Below are 17,789 nucleotides of genomic sequence, written 5' to 3'. Positions count from 1 at the left end.
TTTGGAGATGAAATCCGTTGGCAGTTGAAGCTGAGAGCACTCTCCAAGTGGTATCCAGTTGGTTTGGTGGTTTAAGTATTTTGGAAGAGATTCTGTTGCCTCAGAGTGAAGATTGAGGTGAGTTCCCGAAGAAGGTGGTTCTCGGTGATAACTGGTCACATATGCAAATGCCACCAGTGCTTTTCGCGACTTTTATTGTTCTGGCCGTTCTGGCAGTGATTCCAGGAACGTGGCAGCGAGAAATCAGCACAGCACTCCCGAGGAATACAATGATTGCGATATTTTCGTGTCATGCTGTGCTTTGCATACTCGTCGCACCGGTTTGGTCATCGCCAGTGCCATCATCCAAAGTGGCTGATGCCAATCGGAAAGCCTTGAACCCGGTCAGGAATGCCGTGCTGGCCTCTCTGACCAGAGCAGAGACCCAAGACGAGGGGTCGTTAAGTCAGAATGGCACTGATTCCACCACAGCCGCATCTGTGCTCCTTCACACCGCCAAGCCGGGGTCATCCGTGGCCAGCAACTTCCTCGCGAATCTCGTGCAGAACAACAATGCGGTGCATATGGCATTCGAGGGTGAGGCGCCGCAGGAGAACTACGCCAATTTGCCATACACACCGATCATGGATTATGCCTTCATCAAGCCAGATAACAGTAGCGATGCTGCTCCCAATTGGCAAGACACCCTCGCAAATCTCTACAAGCATCCAAACTTCCAAAACGGGGGCGTCGTGAAATTGCCGCCGATTAAGATTGTGGGCGCTGGATCGGAGAGTAAATTCCCGCTGGTTCTGGAAATGGTGGCTCAACGCATTCAATCTATGTTCTCTACATATGCCCATGAAGATCTGAGTCGACCACCAACATGGGACAGTGCGCAGCAATTGGCCAACAGGACAACTTCGACCGCTAAACCCACGAAGAAACCCATCCCGACCACCAGTGCCAATCCTTACACTACAAGAAAACCACTCTTGCCCACTAAAGCTACTCCGCACACAACGAGGAGACCAATTTCCAGCATCTCCACGATAAAATCTACTCTCCACACCACGAGAAAACCATCGCCAATTCCCAGCAAAACCACGAAGAAAGTGACACGCGCCACTACGCGAAAGCCTACGCACACGACCACCAAGTATCTCTCACAACTCTTTCAGCAAGCTGAGTATGCAGTAGATTCACAGTATTCTGATCTTCCTGAGCACAGCTCAGAACTCATTGATGTCACTTTCACTAAACCCATTTCCGTTGAGAATGATACATACATTTATGTCGGCGAGGGAGATGATGAGTTTGATAGAGGAGTTCATCGTCGGAAACCGCGAATCTTCAACACTTTCGCATAGTTTCAGGCGAATAATTCAACGTCTTTCGCAATCATTCATCGTTTGGTCACCGCCAAACTTTTATTATATGCTCGAGAGTGAGAACTATTCCTGAATAGCTTGTAATACAAAAATTGTTGATTGTTTAAACTTTCTTTTAATGCACAACACATGCCATATCAATTGAATCTTTTGGTGGTAGCAGCAATTATTAGCATTAGCTGGTCGTGCGACAATGAAAAGTTTTAAAGCAGCAGAGGGCAAAGCATTTCGCCGAATGGATGCAGAGTTTTTTTTTGGTTTTTATTTTAAATTTAGGATAAAATACAGTAACTTAAACTTGATTAAACCTGTAATACTTAAAATCAATACGTGATATTGAGATCTTCTCAAGTAACTAATGTACAAATCTTGTGCCTCTGATTTCCCCATCATTTTGAGTGTTTTCACAGAGCAAATTCATGGTGTTTGTAGAAAATATGCCAATGAATAACACCGCGTGGCTTCAGGTGAGCGAATAAGGTATTTTCTCAAGTGGCTCATCGCCAAGAAGAAATCCACAATAACCAGCGACAATTGAGGAGAGCTGCGAAGTGGGGAGAATTTTTGCGTACTGCATTTGGCGGGAAACTCTGGCCTGCGTCGTGAAGTCGCGTAATTTATTCTGATGTTCCTCATCCACATTCTCTACATTCCTCCATTATCTCATATCAAACAGAGTCGATTTCGCACATGACCTGTGTTGTTCATGAATATCCAACAGTTGATCTCGTTTTCTATGCGTTACGATGGCGATTTTGCACGTAAATCTTCAGCGACGTGTCATTTATCATCAAGCTGTATTCTCCTGCGTTCTTGTATATGGTGACGATCGCGAAAAGAAAGTATCGTTTATTAATATATCAGTTTTGGCATCGTGTGCTCGTGAGTGTATGAAAAGCTCATTGTTTCGCTGTTTACGTGCGCGACGCGGATTTAAATGAAGTCAAAGACATTCGGTCATCGTGGTTTAGTCATTGTGGAGGCCTCAAGACAAACGGTGGCACAGACATGGAGTTGAGGTGTTTGTTAGTGTTTCATCTGCTCGGGAATCTTCTGCTGTTCTCACTTTCATCCGCCGCATCGCTGAGAATGCCCACGAGAAGTGAATCTACTGGCCGGATTTTCACCGGTGCCCTGCAGAGCTTTATCGATTCCGTCCCTTGGCTTCCCATTGAGCTAAGTGTGTCGGACACTTTCTCAGGAATTGGCAGTGCGTGGAGCTACATGACGTCATCTCTGGGATCACTCATGGGCACAACGGGTGAGTCAAAGCCCAGGAAGAGGAAGAAAAGCCGCGACAAGAGAAAGAAATACATCCTGCCAAAAATTAAGAATGACAAAGAGATGGGAATCAGACCAGAGCCATTCCCAGGCGAGGAGCCACAGTACCTGATCCCAATGACCATCTAGAGACCAATTTTCTGTAACAGCCTTTTTATTGTTGTACAAAATGATATTGAATATACATTTCTATTGAATTTCTCACACTTTATACTGCGATTCCATGAGGCGGTCGATGATTTCACTCGTCATGAACTAAGACTGGCAAGATTTGGCTGTTTTGAACATTATCTTTCTGTTTAGGGTGCACTTGGGTGTCGTGCACGGCATCAACTGGTACTGAACCCTGAGCAGCCGCCCTTGCAGACACCTGAACTGTTTCTGGTGCGCCTGGAAAGTATCTCCAACCATTAATATACAGCACACTAACAACTACATTGAAGAAACTAAAGCGTTCTAGACAGAAAGCTTAGAAGAGAAAGCCAGAAAGCACAGAAAGCAGATTCTATTTTAGAGTTGAGCTTTGAGAAGTCGTAGTGTTAGTTGGCGCCTGACGCTTTGTCTTTGGCAAAGAGTCCGTTCCTGGGACACTTGGGAGAGCAGAAGAAGATGGAGGTGACGGTACACTTCCTGTACTATTCTGCATACTCTTTCCCATATCCAAGGGGTTGGTTTGGCGTCTTGTCTTTGGTGTAGCTAAAGTGGTGGGAGTCGTTGCACTGGCTGGTGTCGTTGGGGTGGCTGGAGAAGTTGGAGTATTTGTACTGTTGGTTGTATTCGTTGTTGCATCAGGAGATGGAGCTTGACGCTTCATTTTCGGAAGGCTGCTCATTCCTGGAATACTGGAAAGTCCTGGAATGGATGACATTGAAGGAAGAGCTCCAGTGCTGTTCATCATATTCGTCAGAGTGTCCATAGGATTTGTCTGACGCTTCATTTTCGGAAGGCTGCTCATTCCTGGAATACTGGAAAGTCCTGGAATGGATGACATTGAAGGAAGAGCTCCAGTGCTGTTCATCATGTTCGTCAGAGTGTCCATAGGATTTGTCTGACGCTTCATTTTCGGAAGGCTACTCATTCCTGGAATACTGGAAAGTCCTGGAATGGATGACATTGACGGAAGAGCTCCAGTGCTGTTCATCATATTCGTCAGAGTTTTCATAGGATTTGTCTGACGCTTCATCTTTGGAAGGCTGCTCATTCCTGGAATACTGGAAAGTCCTGGAATGGATGACATTGACGGAAGAGCTCCAGTGCTGTTCATCATGTTCGTAAGTGTGTCCATAGGATTTGTCTGACGCTTCATCTTTGGAAGGCTGCTCATTCCTGGAATACTGGAAAGTCCTGGAATGGATGACATTGACGGAAGAGCTCCAGTGCTGTTCATCATGTTCGTCAGAGTGTCCATAGGATTTGTCTGACGCTTCATTTTCGGAAGGCTGCTCATTCCTGGAATACTGGAAAGTCCTGGAATGGATGACATTGACGGAAGAGCTCCAGTGCTGTTCATCATGTTCGTCAGAGTGTCCATAGGATTTGTCTGACGCTTCATCTTTGGAAGACTGCTCATTCCTGGAATACTGGAAAGTCCTGGAATGGATGACATTGACGGAAGAGCTCCAGTGCTGTTCATCATGTCGTCAGAGTGTCCATAGGATTTGTCTGACGCTTCATCTTTGGAAGACTGCTCATTCCTGGAATACTGGAAAGTCCTGGAATGGATGACATTGACGGAAGAGCTCCAGTGCTGTTCATCATATTCGTCAGAGTTTTCATAGGATTTGTCTGACGCTTCATCTTTGGAAGACTGCTCATTCCTGGAATACTGGAAAGTCCTGGAATGGATGACATTGACGGAAGAGCTCCAGTGCTGTTCATCATGTTCGTCAGAGTGTCCATAGGATTTGTCTGACGCTTCATCTTTGGAAGACTGCTCATTCCTGGAATACTGGAAAGTCCTGGAATGGATGACATTGACGGAAGAGCTCCAGTGCTGTTCATCATATTCGTCAGAGTGTCCATAGGATTTGTCTGACGCTTCATTTTAGGAAGGCTGCTCATTCCTGGAATACTGGAAAGTCCTGGAATGGATGACATTGAAGGAAGAGCTCCAGTGCTGTTCATCATATTCGTCAGAGTGTCCATAGGATTTGTCTGACGCTTCATCTTTGGAAGACTGCTCATTCCTGGAATACTGGAAAGTCCTGGAATGGATGACATTGACGGAAGAGCTCCAGTACTGTTCATCATATTCGTCAGAGTGTCCATAGGATTTGTCTGACGCTTCATTTTAGGAAGGCTACTCATTCCTGGAATACTGGAAAGTCCTGGAATGGATGACATTGACGGAAGAGCTCCAGTACTGTTCATCATGTTCTTCAGAGTGTCCATAGGATTTGTCTGACGCTTTGTCTTTTTCGCAGTGTCATTTCCAGCCTGTTTGGGAAGCATAGCATCTAGAAGGGTGTCATTCTTGAGTGAGTCCAATGAAGGAGCTTGGCGCTTTGACCTTGAATTTGACTCTTCTGGTAGGGCATCTACATTGATGAGATCCTTGATGGCATTCCATGCCTGATAGGCACGCTTTGCCCGATTGATCTCGGAATAATAGTTAGTATCGTAAGAAGCATCAAAAGCGGGAGTGAGAGGTAGAGACATGCGATTAGAAGAAACTATGTAAGCATCGAAAGGCATATCGCGTCGTGAGCGACCTCTGCGATCGGAGAACTTCGTGATCTTGGCGTGAATCACGATGCGTGTGTGAGATCGTTCACGGTCGTAATTTCTGCGATTATTGCCGCCATTACCTGAGCTCTGTCTCTTGACTTTGCGAGCCTCCTCGAGGGTGCGGATTAGCTGCACGGGGTAGTCGAAGTTGTAGAAGAAGCCACGAGGCTCACCCGTGACTTCCTCCTCTTCCTCCTGCTGCTGGCGGTAGTTGGACTTCTGCTGGTACTGCGCTCTCGCCTGCTGAGGCACCTCAACCACAACTGAGTCTTGCTGCGAGGATGCGGCAGACTTGTCGGGGGTGATCGTGTAGGGGAGGTTGGGGTATCGGGTGAGACTTTGTGCTTGGTTGGCAACAGAGAGAAGCTGCTGTGTCTGCTCCTGCTTCGCCTGATCGTCGTACAATCGATTCGCATGGGCATTGTACAAGTCACTGGAGCGGAAGATATACTGGTTTAGTAAAGGGTAAGAGGCAGTGGCCTGTGAACTCACCTGTTGGGGTCAGGGTTAACTTTGGCGGCGCGTGCAGCTTCCGCCCATGCCTTCTCGTGCGCCAGTCTGGCTGCCTGAACCTCCGGCGTGTCTGTAACCGGTTCGAGCACCACCTTAGGTCGGTTGTCCGTCTGATGGAAGCCCAAGCTGTCCGCCCAGTAATTCACCTGTTGGCGATAATTAAAAAGCCCACATAGTGTCCCACTCTCGAGCATCTTACGCACTGTTTGACTATGATAATTACCACGACATCGTCACCGTTGGCGTCCACATATTGGTAAGAGCCTCGCACTTCACCGTTGGCATTGCGAGCCTCCAGACGCGCCTGATTCCAATCGGTGTACCCGAACATGGCACGTCCCAGTCCGTCCTGGCCATGGAACTGGTTGGCCTCGAACTCCTCCTGGACGTAATCCTCGGGATTCTCAATGATGCGGCCGTTGTAGTAGAAGTCGCGCTTCTCACCGTCGAGGCTTCGCAGCGTCGAGAGACGCTCCTCACCCAATTTCTTGGCATACCTCAGATCCAGGGACTGTGCCGCAATGTACTTCTGGGCCTCCTCTGGACTGAGATCCAGCAGCATGATCTGCTCACTCCACACCAGGGTGGCGAGCTGTTGAGAGAGAGAGAGAGATGAGGCATAATTATGCAAAGGTATGCAGTTTTCCTGGTTGTCTCACAATGTTTATCAATTAAGCACAAATATTTGCCGATCTCGCGGAGTCTTGACAAATATTGTCAATTCACTGACGCTCTCTTAAGAATTCTCTCAAGAAGTGATCATATTTTTTGTTCCACGCGCTCATGATTCAACTAGAATTGGTTCAATGAGTGTGAATAAATTGAATAAAGATCACCAGTCAGAACAGCGTTCACCTATTTTGCATATTCATCTATTTTTTTATGACATTCCCCAAAAATAGTTCTCGTGTGCAAAATGTGATCCATATATTAACCCCCTTAAGAGGAGAAAAACTTCAATTTTATTATTTGTTTTGCTTTTATCACAATAGAAATCGACAAGCTCACTTTATTAACAAGTCGTAATTTTGACGATCATCGCCAGGACCAATAAACTTCAGATTATAGCCTCTAAAAGCGATGGGACGAAGATCACACTCGTGTCGAATTTTCCCGAAATTCACATCTTCGCAATAAATTACACCAAAGAGAAACCTTCAACTTTGCCATTTTCCCGGGTGGCAGAGAGTCAATCGAAATCCAGAATATCAAGGGGTAAACATGTGCCACTCTGAGTGAACTCGGATTGCGAAGATTGTGTGATTGCGCCAAAAGATTGCGGATTGCGCCCAAAGATTGCGGATTGCGCCTAAAGATTGTGGATTGCGCCTAAAGATTGCGGATTGCGCGCAAAGATTGCGATTTTACACTAAGGATTGCGGATTGCGCCAAAAGATTGCGGATTGCGCCCAAAGATTGTGGATTGCGCCCAAAGATTGCGATTTTACACTAGGGATTGTGGATTGCGTTTGGGATTGCGGGATTGCGTTTCAGCGGAATTTGGGTAATATTTCGGGTCATTCGACTTAATTTCGAGTATTAAACGGAATTTGACCAGAATTCGGGTAGTTTTTCTGAGAATTTTGTACTCACTCGTCAACCACGTGCGGCGCGTACATAGAAATATAAAAAAAAAAAATTGTTTTGTTTTTCCTTGAGACGTGAAATTTCCAAAAATACGTATATCCTACAGTTGTAGAAACATCACAAGTATTGCATGTTTACTGCCTAAATAAATTTGTATTTTGCGATGATAAATGAAAATAAAGCGAGAGACGATCCTCAAGCAGATCCAGGTAGAGATTGACTTAGATCAGAGAGGACAACTTCGGAACCAAAGACATTCATGAAAACCTTCTCATCTGTAGTTAATTGGTCATCTGGAAGTTTTTTCTAAACACTTTTTGATACCTCGAGATGGAATTGCTATTTTAATTTCTGAGAGTCTGAATAGGCATATGAAGTGTTCAACTCAACGTTTTCTCAAGTAATAACCATTGGTTTAAGGAAAGAAGAAAGTTCGTTACAATAATTAGCAAAATTTCAGAGACAGAGAATCCTTTGGGAAATACCCATGTATAATCCCTATATTCATTTTGCAACACTTTCTCTCAATGGCCAAGTTTATTTGGGTTGCTTGAACTCACACTAATACTTGCAAATATGACCTGGTCAGAAAATAGCCAGTCCAATGCAATTATTATCAATCAAATTTTCAATGATAATAATTTTCTTCTCTCTGCCACACTGTATAAATGCAGATCAAAAACATGTTTAAAATTTATACCCTGCGTTCGAAAAAAATTTGCCAACGACTCAACGTGGTTCAAAATTTTGCATTTTGCTCTGTAAAAATCTGCCCTTGTTTCAAGGAATTCAGGTAGAAAATCGACTCGAAGCAATGTAAAAGTGCTAATCTGCCTATATTTATAATTCCAGTAAATACCTATCGTGAAATCTCATTTGAGCAGCAGGTATCTGAAGGAATTCACACCCAAGTTTAAACCAAAAAAATATATTTTGTTAGTGAATTCACTAAATGAGAATATTCTAAACATTTTTTTTACGAGATCACTGGTAGAATTTATACCTTTACGTCCTGTGTGATTGACCGTATAAAGTAATAATAAAATTACTTACTTGGATCAGAGAATTACTAGTAAGATATCACAAAGAACAGACCACATTTTTGCTCACCACGCCATTTAAAAATAGTAAATCAATCTGAATACGTGCGAAATTCCGAGAAAAACTACCCAAATTCCGCGAAATACTCTTAGAGATTGCGGATTGCGCTTAAGATTGCACTTAGAATTGCGGTGATTGCGCCAAAAGATTGCGATTTTACACTAAGGATTGTGGATTGCGCCAAAAGATTGCGGATTGCGCCTAAAGATTGCGGATTGCGCCCAAAGATTGCGGATTGCGCCCAAAGATTGCGGATTGCGCCCAAAGATTGCGATTTTACACTAGGGATTGCGGATTGCGTTTGGGATTGCGAAGATTGCGTTCTGAGTGAACCGTGATTGCGCCACATGTTTACCCCTTGCAGAATATAATATGATCTTCTGGATGTCGCGAAATTCCCGCGCCTTTTTTTATTTTTATTGCTCTTGCACGTCTGCGACTCTTGAGCGGAAATTGAGAGGAAGATGATTTTTCGGCCTTGGCGGTGTTTTTTTTTCTCTGCGTCGAAAGACCATTTAAATTTGCTCAATAGTTAGACAAGATGCTGGGCTTTTTCGTGAGTTGCGCGTTACAATAAACTCTGCGGTGACATCACGCTGTTGCTCACAAATTAATGATAAACAGGCGACAAGGCTAATTGGGAGTGATCGATCACCGAGAGAGAGAGGGAGCGAGAGATCATCCAAGTCCAAGGATCTGGGGCACGTACCATGGCAAAGATCACAAGACACTTCATCTTATCTGAGAACGCGTCTCACACCGAGTCACAGTGGATTCTTCGATCTCGAATTTCACAAATTTTTCCTTCACAGTCTCTCCCAAAGCTATCCTATCACCTCCACCTCTGACACCACTATAGCGTAGAATCTTCAATTGCGCGGGCTTTTATAGACGCAGCGCCACGCAGTCCTCGCCTCTCCGCGCTGCGTCTGTGGTGGAATCTCGGGGAGGAACAATGAGAATGACTTCGATGAGACTCACAGCGAAGATCCGCGACTTGTTTTTTCTGCATTTTCTATTTTTAATAAGATACCTAATATCATCGTTTGTCTTCTTCACCATCGCGCCTTTTTTTCCCTCCCCCTTAATCGGCCACAGCCGAAAAAGCTTCTCCACTCTCTGGGGCTTTTCTCTTGTCATCATAGCCGAAAAGTACGTGCTTTCAAGGGTTCCTCTTCACATCGCCTATTGGAGTCTTTTGTGCACGAAGCTAACAATTTCCGCTGGAAATTTATTCCATTTTCACACGATTTAGAATTTTCACAGCGAAAATGGCTCCACTGCCTCCGTAATCATTACTTTTTCTCTCAATTAGACATTCTAATTGGGCGACTCTAGGGAATTTCTAGATTTTTTCTCTCAATGCACAGCAGATTATATTGAAACATTTCTATTAATGGCGAGCGCGCAAGATTGAAGCGATTGTCGTTCAATTTACATTTTTGCGCTGACTGAGTGTTTTTTTAAGCCTGTATTTGTGGTTTGGGAAGTGAGAGGATTTTTACACACATTTTATTTTATAGAGTTTATTAAAATACGTTTACACTGAAAGCTCTCGAGAATTTTCTTGATATTGCATTGAGATCTCTATCCTATCATTATTGTAGCTTTTTTCAGGGAATTTCTTGGGATTATGTATTTCACTGACTTTAACCCATTCCTCTGAGTTTTATCTGCTCTTAAAGGATAAAGACATTTACGAGCAGAAATGGGTTAACGTTGTGCGTGCAAAATGTGCAAAACCAAAAAAAGGAAACCGTGAAATAATTCACTAGAATATGCTTTTATCATCTCTATGCGCCTCGTTGCACCCCGATGAGACTCTTCTCTGCACTCATCTGCAATCACGCTGTGCTTGAGGATTGTGCGACCTTGAGAGGATAATAAAGTCAATGTCTGTGTGGCTTTTTTCCGCGACATATTACAGTAATTCTCGGTGCGACATGTGCACAATTTGCTTGCGACTCGGCTGGAGGTTTTCGCGGCGGCCCCAGCGAAGGTCTCGCTTTTCCTGCTAAAAAAGCGCGCATCTTCCATAATTGACACCTCACGGCGGACGAAGAGACAAGTCGCGAAGATGCTGAAAGGTCACGTTTCTTGCTGCAATTCATCAACAATGATAAGGCAGTGGTACATGGTGACCATAACGCCTTACCTCACTGGAGAAGTGACTGGAGCGTTTCATCATCGGGAAAAAATCACGCAAATGGGATTTTTATTGAAAAGACATTTTTCTAACACGATGTTGAGCAAAAAGGCAGTTACGCATGTGGCTGATAAAGATTCTCTGATGGTCCCATTGTTAGAGGCACATTCACACACCATTTATTGGCGTGGCATCGTGAGGGAAATCATTGAGAAGCGGGAAGAGCAATCAAGTGATTATCGTGCAAATGGAATTGATTAGTTTACGTGTAAACAAGGTGGAAGCTTTGCAAATAAGATCACTTGCCCTGCCCCAGAGTCAGTCACCGATTGATTGATATTTGTCAATTAATTTGCATATTTTTCACATTTTTTGCACCTCTCCTTTATCATTATCATCTTCAGACGGCAGAACAATATTCGGAGGCCCGAAAAGTCCACGCCAGGAGATGTTCTATTAGTGGAGATGAACTCATTCATGTCAAGTGTTATGGGGCTAACAACTCACCCGTGTTGATGACTTCTCAATTGACTTCTTAATGATTTTTCCACGCAGATCTCTACACCTTTTTTCTAGCGCGACTCAATGAAAATCTCAAAACGTATCCGCAGAATAGATAGACATTGAACTGAACACTTCCTTGCCACATGTTTAGAAGTGTTTCAGTGACAATTTTCACGAGATTTTCTGCGAAATGACGCTGATTGTTAGTGACAAAAGTGGCTAATTTGAATACAATATTTGTAACTGGAATTTTTTTGGGGAAGGGAGCTTTAGAAATGCAAATCAGCTTTGATATTGAAAGTGATTCACTCTATATGGTTGGAAAAAGGCACATTTCTGAGGCGTCAGCTCAAGTTATGAAAATAATTCTTAACTCAGTCGGTTCGTCAGCCAAAGACAACATCCAGACATTCTAATGTGAAGCCACGAGTTTGTTTATTTCTGTATTTTCAAAGCCGATATGTCCATTAATTATTCAAATATTAATTCTTGATGAGAGACTAATGGGAAAATTGATTAATTTCTGCATTTTTATCTGTGATAGTAAGAATGAAAATTACCTTTACGGATATTAGGAATTATTAAATATATATATTTTTTAAATCGAAATTGCAACAATTTCCAACGAAATTTCCTATCCTATTCCTAATTGGGTATAATTTTCCTTGCTATTTAGCCACGAAGAAAAACAAACACAGCATGATTTCCTATTCATTTGCCAGAGACTTCAATGATCATCTTCTTTTTTTTTCTTATATCGCGTCACGCACTTTTTCACACAACGTTCAAAATGATATTTCTCAATGCAATAAATATCTTCATTACCAGTTTCCCACAATGCAAATGACAAGTGATTCTAAATGGGTTCCCTTGGCTTCACGGTTGACCCACGCGGATGGCTGGCAAATAAAACTGCACTTTCTGGCTTTTGCACAACAAGTCCATCGATTTATCAGCCCCGCGCGCGCAAAACTCTCTGGCCTCATTCATTGTCACGATGCGCACAAAAAGCCGGCCACATTTCTCACCGGGTCACTGATGCCGAATTGTGGAACCACCCAAGGGGGAGATAATTCAGCCAGAAGTGGTGTACAGCTCAAGCTGAAGTACTTAAGAAGTGGAAGTGTTCAAAAACTCTCAATCTTCCTTTCCTAAGTGCTTCTTTTGCTGACTAATAATCCCGATTCTTTGGATTTCTTTTGAGTTGTATAAAGAAACAATGCTTTTCTAGGTTATGAAATGAATTATGGACGAATTCTTATGCTAAAGTCAACATGATTGCTAGTTATTGGCAGAATTTGGCATTTTCATTCGATAAGTATTGCTATTCTTTACCTTTAATACCAAAAAACACTAAAAATTGTGTTAAAATCGAACATAACCTCAAAAAGAGTAATTTGAACTTGGAAAATGTTTATTTAAACCGCATTCTGCACAATTTTTAACTCTGAATCAGCAATTTAGAGTTTATTGGCGACTCATAAAAGATAATTTCATCATCTAAAAGTGTTAAAAAGCTTCCAATTGGAATCTTTTAAAATCTCTTAGTGTTATTTTTGAGGTTATGATCGGGAAAAGATACTGATAAAGCAGTTTCAAGTGATAGAAAGTGGTGTACAGACTGAGAGCATACTATCTACCCCTTGAAACCAACCAGCCAGTGATTAATTTGGCCCAATGATGATTACATGTGTTTGGAAAATGTTAGACAACACCATAAGAGAATTACCTCGTCGGCCGGGGTGATTGAAAAGAGCGCGTCACCGTGCGAAGGTGGACACGCAGGTGGGGAAAAAAGAAGATTTTTCAAACCAATTTATCTTTCTGGGTGTTTGTGACGAAAAAAAAGTCAATTGATGCTCTCATCTCGCGAGCTTCAATTAACTCAATATCTCTCAAGAAACCCAACAAACTGACGAGCTTCGGGGCTGGTGAAGGTCGCGTCGGAATGGAGGAATTTCTACGCAGTGTTGGTTGTGCAAATCAATAAAAATTAGTTAATTTTTTCGATAAAAATATCACTGAGCGATTATATTGCGTTTTTCACATCTTCTAATCACCACGTGATGTAACATTGCTGACGAGAATCCGCGGCCGCACAACAGACGCGCGCGCGCGCTACGACTCAAAATACCATCAGCAAAAGTCTCCGGCAACAGGGAAGACCGCCAAGTGATTATGATATCACCCACGAGTTCCTAGTAATTACCGTATTAAGAGACTGTTTGGAGAGGATAATGACTGGGGTCTTTTTTATCAACACTCCCGAGAATTTGCCTCACAAATGCCGATCAATTTTAAATTAGACAGTCGAGGCTTTTCGCCTTAAGTGAAATATGATTGTGAAAACCACATAATGCTGGGTTTGGATGAAGAGGAAACATAGAAATACTCATTTGTTTAACTATACAAACCAATAATTGAATTGGAAATTGATTTGAGGAGTTAATTTTGTAATTTGGGGAAAATTCAATTAGGAAATTGAGTGATTTTTATCTAATTCTGCTCACTTTTAGGGAGTCAAATGAGTCAGAAGTCATGAAATATTTCAATCATTTCCTCTCCTTTTCATTCTCTAAAGGCAAATGACTCAAGGCATTATCTGCCAGACGAAAACCACAAATTCACCATTGCTGAAAAACCGCTAAAACCTCCATAAAGAAGACCTTCCGATATGCCTAAGAGTGTGGAGACAAATTGAAAAGATTGCTTGACTTTAAAAAATGTATATTAATTTCTATAAAAATGCAGAATACATTAAGAATGTTTGCCTAGAGCGCGCTCTGGTGCTCCAAACATCGCTTCATAGTCTTCAAATAATGTCTAAATAAAAAAAAACATCGAACAAGTAAAAAGTTCACACGCTTTATAATAATGAAAAAAAAATCATCAGAGTGAATACAATTAAAATACTCTATAATTGGATTGGAAAAAAAATTTCCACCGTTGATAAAAGTTGGAGAAAGAAATGCTGGAAAAATTATGGCAAAACTTTCTTGCGTCAAGAGAAACGCGGAAAATGCGAGTGTCGAAGGACATCGAGAACATTTTGCGTCGTGTGTGTTTGTGTGAAAATAGAGAATTATTACATTTTCTCAATACATTTTCCCTGCAGTTTTTTTTCATCTTCTTCTTCATCAATTTTACTCGCTTACAAAAATCTATGGTTTTCTTCTTATCGTCAATGCGAAATCTTCAGCAGAAATTGTGTCTTAAATATATAAATTTCACTTTTTTTTTCTCTATCAATATAATCTTTCGTGGCATTTCAGGCTCATAAACAAAACCTCGTGGGTTTCTTCAATCTCATTCTCAGATGGCAAATTACGAAAACGTTTTTTTTTCAAGAAGATTCAGTGCTCAAGTGGCTTAAGATTAGTAACATTCGAAAGAATCATGGGCGTACATAAATAAAGAATAGAAAATAGGGAATTGGAGTGTCTTTTTGGAAGATGAAATATTGCCAGGTTGAAGGAAGTCGAACTGTTCCACACGGCAGGAATTCGAAATATGTCTTAACAGCGTCTTGAGAGATTAAACGGAGTCTTGTGTCTACAATTTCAGAAATTGGAGGAGCAATTGAGGAGCAGAGGAAGTGTGAAGAGTCACGGGGACGCCGAGGAGCGTCTCATTTGGCCGTTGTGGCTGTCTTCACGGACTGCGCGATGTCCGTGAATGCATCGTCCTTAATAACTACACCGTCGCGCTCCTGGCCGAGCCCACTGATGTCCAGGGACGCCATCTCCGACTCCAGGCTCTTGCCGTCAGCCTCCTTCCCGGACTTCTTAATACTGGCACGATTCTTGGACTTCTCCTTGGGCTCCTTGGCGGCCGCCTTGTCCCGCTTCTTGCTGAAGAAATTGTGACATCCGTTGGGCAGGAAGCCCGTCAGCTTCTTCTCCTGCTTCCCCTTGGCTATTGAGGCATTCTGCGGTGTCTCTGGCAGTGAATCGTTGTGCACACTCGTGATCAGTTCCGCCTTGCCGGCATCCACCGCCTCCTCCTCGGCGGATGCTTTGGTAATTGCACTTGGTGGCGAGCACTCCTCCTCCTCCTCCTGGCTGCTCTTGTACGTGGGCGCCGTCTCGGGGCCCAGTTCTGTGTACACGACTAGGTTCGACTCACTCGTTCCCGCGCTGGCGATCTGCTCGTGGAAGGACGCCTCGCGCTCGATGTCCCTCTTCGCCTGCACGGCGCCCCACACGTCCTTCAGCTCGCCCGACAGGTCGCGATCCTTCAGCACCACCGGCTTTCGCATCAGCTTCAGCCCCGGATTCATCGCCTCCACGAACTCGCACATGAGCTCCACCAGCGCCTGTCGCGCCTGATCGTCGGCGCTGATGTTGCGCCCCGTCTCCTTCAGCACGTCCGGATTGGCCATCACGGCGAAGACGAGCGGCGGCGAGCGAGGATTCCCTGAGTAGACCTGCAAACGGAGACATGAGATTTGAGTGCTGCATAATTTCATTACCCACAGCCTCGACTCTATCACGCTCTGTAATCCAATTGAAGTTCTTACGCAATTTGCAGTTAGTTTCTTGCGACCCAGAACAAACCGAACATTTGATAATCTCGCATCGACTGTGCGATTTTCCTCAACCGCGCCAGTAATTGGAAAATTATCTGATAAACTTTACTTTCTTTCGCCATTCTTCTCAAATTCCTTCTGCGTTTCTATCCATCTCTGTCTCAAACTTAATTGAAATCCGACGCTTTTCTATGTCAATTCCTTATCGCTTTGGCACTGCGGGTCGAGCGATAAAAGACATCAGAGTCACGAAAATGCTTGCCAAAGTCTCGCAAAAAGTGTCCCGTTTCTTCAGAGCTTTGTTTTGGTCACTTTGCCTCCTCAGAAAGTCAATATCTCCGAGAGGTTCCCTTTGTCCGCTTCACAGAAGGAGAATCTTGCAAGCCTTGGCGCTTTCCTATTGGAAGAGCGAAGGAGTAAAAGTGAAAGGATTTTTACCCTCATTCCGCCGTAGAGTGGAATCGGATCGTTGGGATTCGACGGCATCACGATCCTGGACCAGCTCATCACGTTGATGAACAGCTCCTCGCCGTCCACGGTGGTGTCCCGGATGCACATCCTGGGCTGCGGAGGATTCTTGAAGTTCCTGAAGGCGCGCGAGTGCCGGAAACTGGGCGGTCGCTCGGCCGTTTCCATTTGAAACTGCTGCTGCTTCTGCTGCGCCGTCACCCCCGCCGCGGGCATCTCCGCGGCGTCCGCCTCGTCGATGGGGCCCATGCCTGGCGCCTCCCGGCCGGGCTGGTGCTGCGGCGACTGCGGACTGCTCATAATCGCGCACTCACCGGATCGCTCGTGCCTTTTTCACTACTCTCACGCCGCCGTGGGCAGTTGGACGCCGCGGATGGGATTTTCCACGGGCTGCTGGAGGAATAAACAAGTCTGTTATTGTCTAAAAATGTTTCGCGTTTCCCTTTCTCTCTTATCCCAGCGAAATACACTCTTCTTCTTCTTCTTCGCTCCACATTCGAAGCTTTTTCACCTCAACCGCAGCGGAGACACAGTGTGGTGAGGGTGAGTTTCTCATGTGCTGCCATCTTGGCGCCGAGAGTCGCTGAATAAATTACATCTGGCGTAAGAAAATATAAATAACTCTTTGGTTTTGTTGTGATCAAATAAACTACAGAATTTCCACCTTAGGCAATTGATATATCTTATTGCGCTGAAGCTTGTGCATTTCTATAGAATTTTCTCGCACGAGATCAACGAAGATTTTTATTCCAAAATCTGTAAGATAATCGTAAATTCTCCTCAACACTTGAGTGTGCATTTCGGAGAGTTAATTTGAAATTATTATCCCAAGCTGTTGCTTCGCTCTTCCCTGCCGTTTCGATCGCCACAGCAAATCTCAGAGAAATGGGTCATTCGCAAGAATTTAACGCGCAGCATCCAGTTATTCCTCGCGATAGCCCGAAAATTCCATCATAACAGTAAATGCAGATAAAAGCAGCGACACAGGTAACAGAATCTCTCCTCATGAAAAGGCAATTGGGAGTGTGAGATATTGACACGGCGATCTTCTGCGGATTAAGCGGCAAAAGAGCGCAGAAATGTTATGAAACACTCCGTGAATTGCATTGAATTAAGGAAAAATCAAGACTAAAGACGGCTCAAGAAGAGAGAGAGAGAGTGGATCGCGAATTAAATGATAATTTCCACGTAATTGCGAGGCGATTAATTGAGAACTCATTAGGAAATTTCACTTGCTCTGATGGTGACGACGAACAAAAGATTTCGTGCTCTTCCAGCGTCGAATTATGGCGAAGAGATCTTTTGTGAGCGATTTTCAGAGCAGATTCAAAAGTGAGTGTCTTAGAAAAAATTATATTGCTATTGTATTCTGATTCAGTGTGGCGTTAAAGTGACTGAATTTGCGCAGGTAATAATTATGTTTATACAGAAGAAAGCACGAGAAGATTGAGACATTTTATGACAAACCGTTAGCATGTCAATATATGAAATTCTTGTTAGAATATTAGTAATAAAATCTGTGTTATGTTCCCGCTAAGAAAGTTGACTAAAAGAGACTCAATAT

General features: G+C 43.6%; 2 protein-coding genes across 2 annotated transcripts; both read right to left on the bottom strand.

The window, feature by feature from the left end:
- Nucleotides 1–2,787: 2,787 nt before the first annotated feature.
- Nucleotides 2,788–9,461, bottom strand: LOC132259743 (uncharacterized). Its single transcript, XM_059757494.1, has 5 exons — nt 9,289–9,461; nt 6,115–6,483; nt 5,871–6,037; nt 5,459–5,811; nt 2,788–3,041 (listed from the first exon to the last, which is right to left on the bottom strand). Exons 1-5 carry the CDS (start codon nt 9,313–9,315, stop codon nt 2,893–2,895), a joined length of 1,065 nt encoding a protein of 354 aa, XP_059613477.1. The 5' UTR covers nt 9,316–9,461; the 3' UTR covers nt 2,788–2,892.
- A 4,448-nt stretch (nt 9,462–13,909) lies between these two features.
- Nucleotides 13,910–16,679, bottom strand: LOC132259458 (PIH1 domain-containing protein 2). The gene is made up of 2 exons (XM_059757099.1): nt 16,196–16,679; nt 13,910–15,655 (listed from the first exon to the last, which is right to left on the bottom strand). Exons 1-2 carry the CDS (start codon nt 16,523–16,525, stop codon nt 14,858–14,860), a joined length of 1,128 nt encoding a protein of 375 aa, XP_059613082.1. The 5' UTR covers nt 16,526–16,679; the 3' UTR covers nt 13,910–14,857.
- Nucleotides 16,680–17,789: the final 1,110 nt, after the last annotated feature.

The sequence above is a fragment of the Phlebotomus argentipes genome, unplaced genomic scaffold (assembly GCF_947086385.1).
Source record: "Phlebotomus argentipes unplaced genomic scaffold, Phlebotomus argentipes genome assembly scaffold_18, whole genome shotgun sequence".
Taxonomy (NCBI): domain Eukaryota; kingdom Metazoa; phylum Arthropoda; class Insecta; order Diptera; family Psychodidae; genus Phlebotomus; species Phlebotomus argentipes.
Note: the sequence above shows the minus strand (reverse complement) of the source record. Positions and strands in the feature narration are given on the sequence as shown.

Excerpts from the sequence above, each read along its gene's own strand:
- LOC132259743 (XM_059757494.1), bottom strand. The coding sequence starts at position 9,315 with ATGAAGTGTCTTGTGATCTTTGCCATG. Across the intron at positions 6,038-6,114 it reads CCAACGGTGACGATGTCGTG|GTGAATTACTGGGCGGACAG; the intron begins GTAATTATCATA and ends TATCGCCAACAG. Across the intron at positions 3,042-5,458 it reads AGTCAAGAGACAGAGCTCAG|GCGCACCAGAAACAGTTCAG; the intron begins GTAATGGCGGCA and ends GATACTTTCCAG.
- LOC132259458 (XM_059757099.1), bottom strand. The coding sequence starts at position 16,525 with ATGAGCAGTCCGCAGTCGCCGCAGCACCAGCCCGGCCGGGAGGCGCCA. Across the intron at positions 15,656-16,195 it reads CACTCTACGGCGGAATGAGG|GTCTACTCAGGGAATCCTCG; the intron begins GTAAAAATCCTT and ends CTCCGTTTGCAG.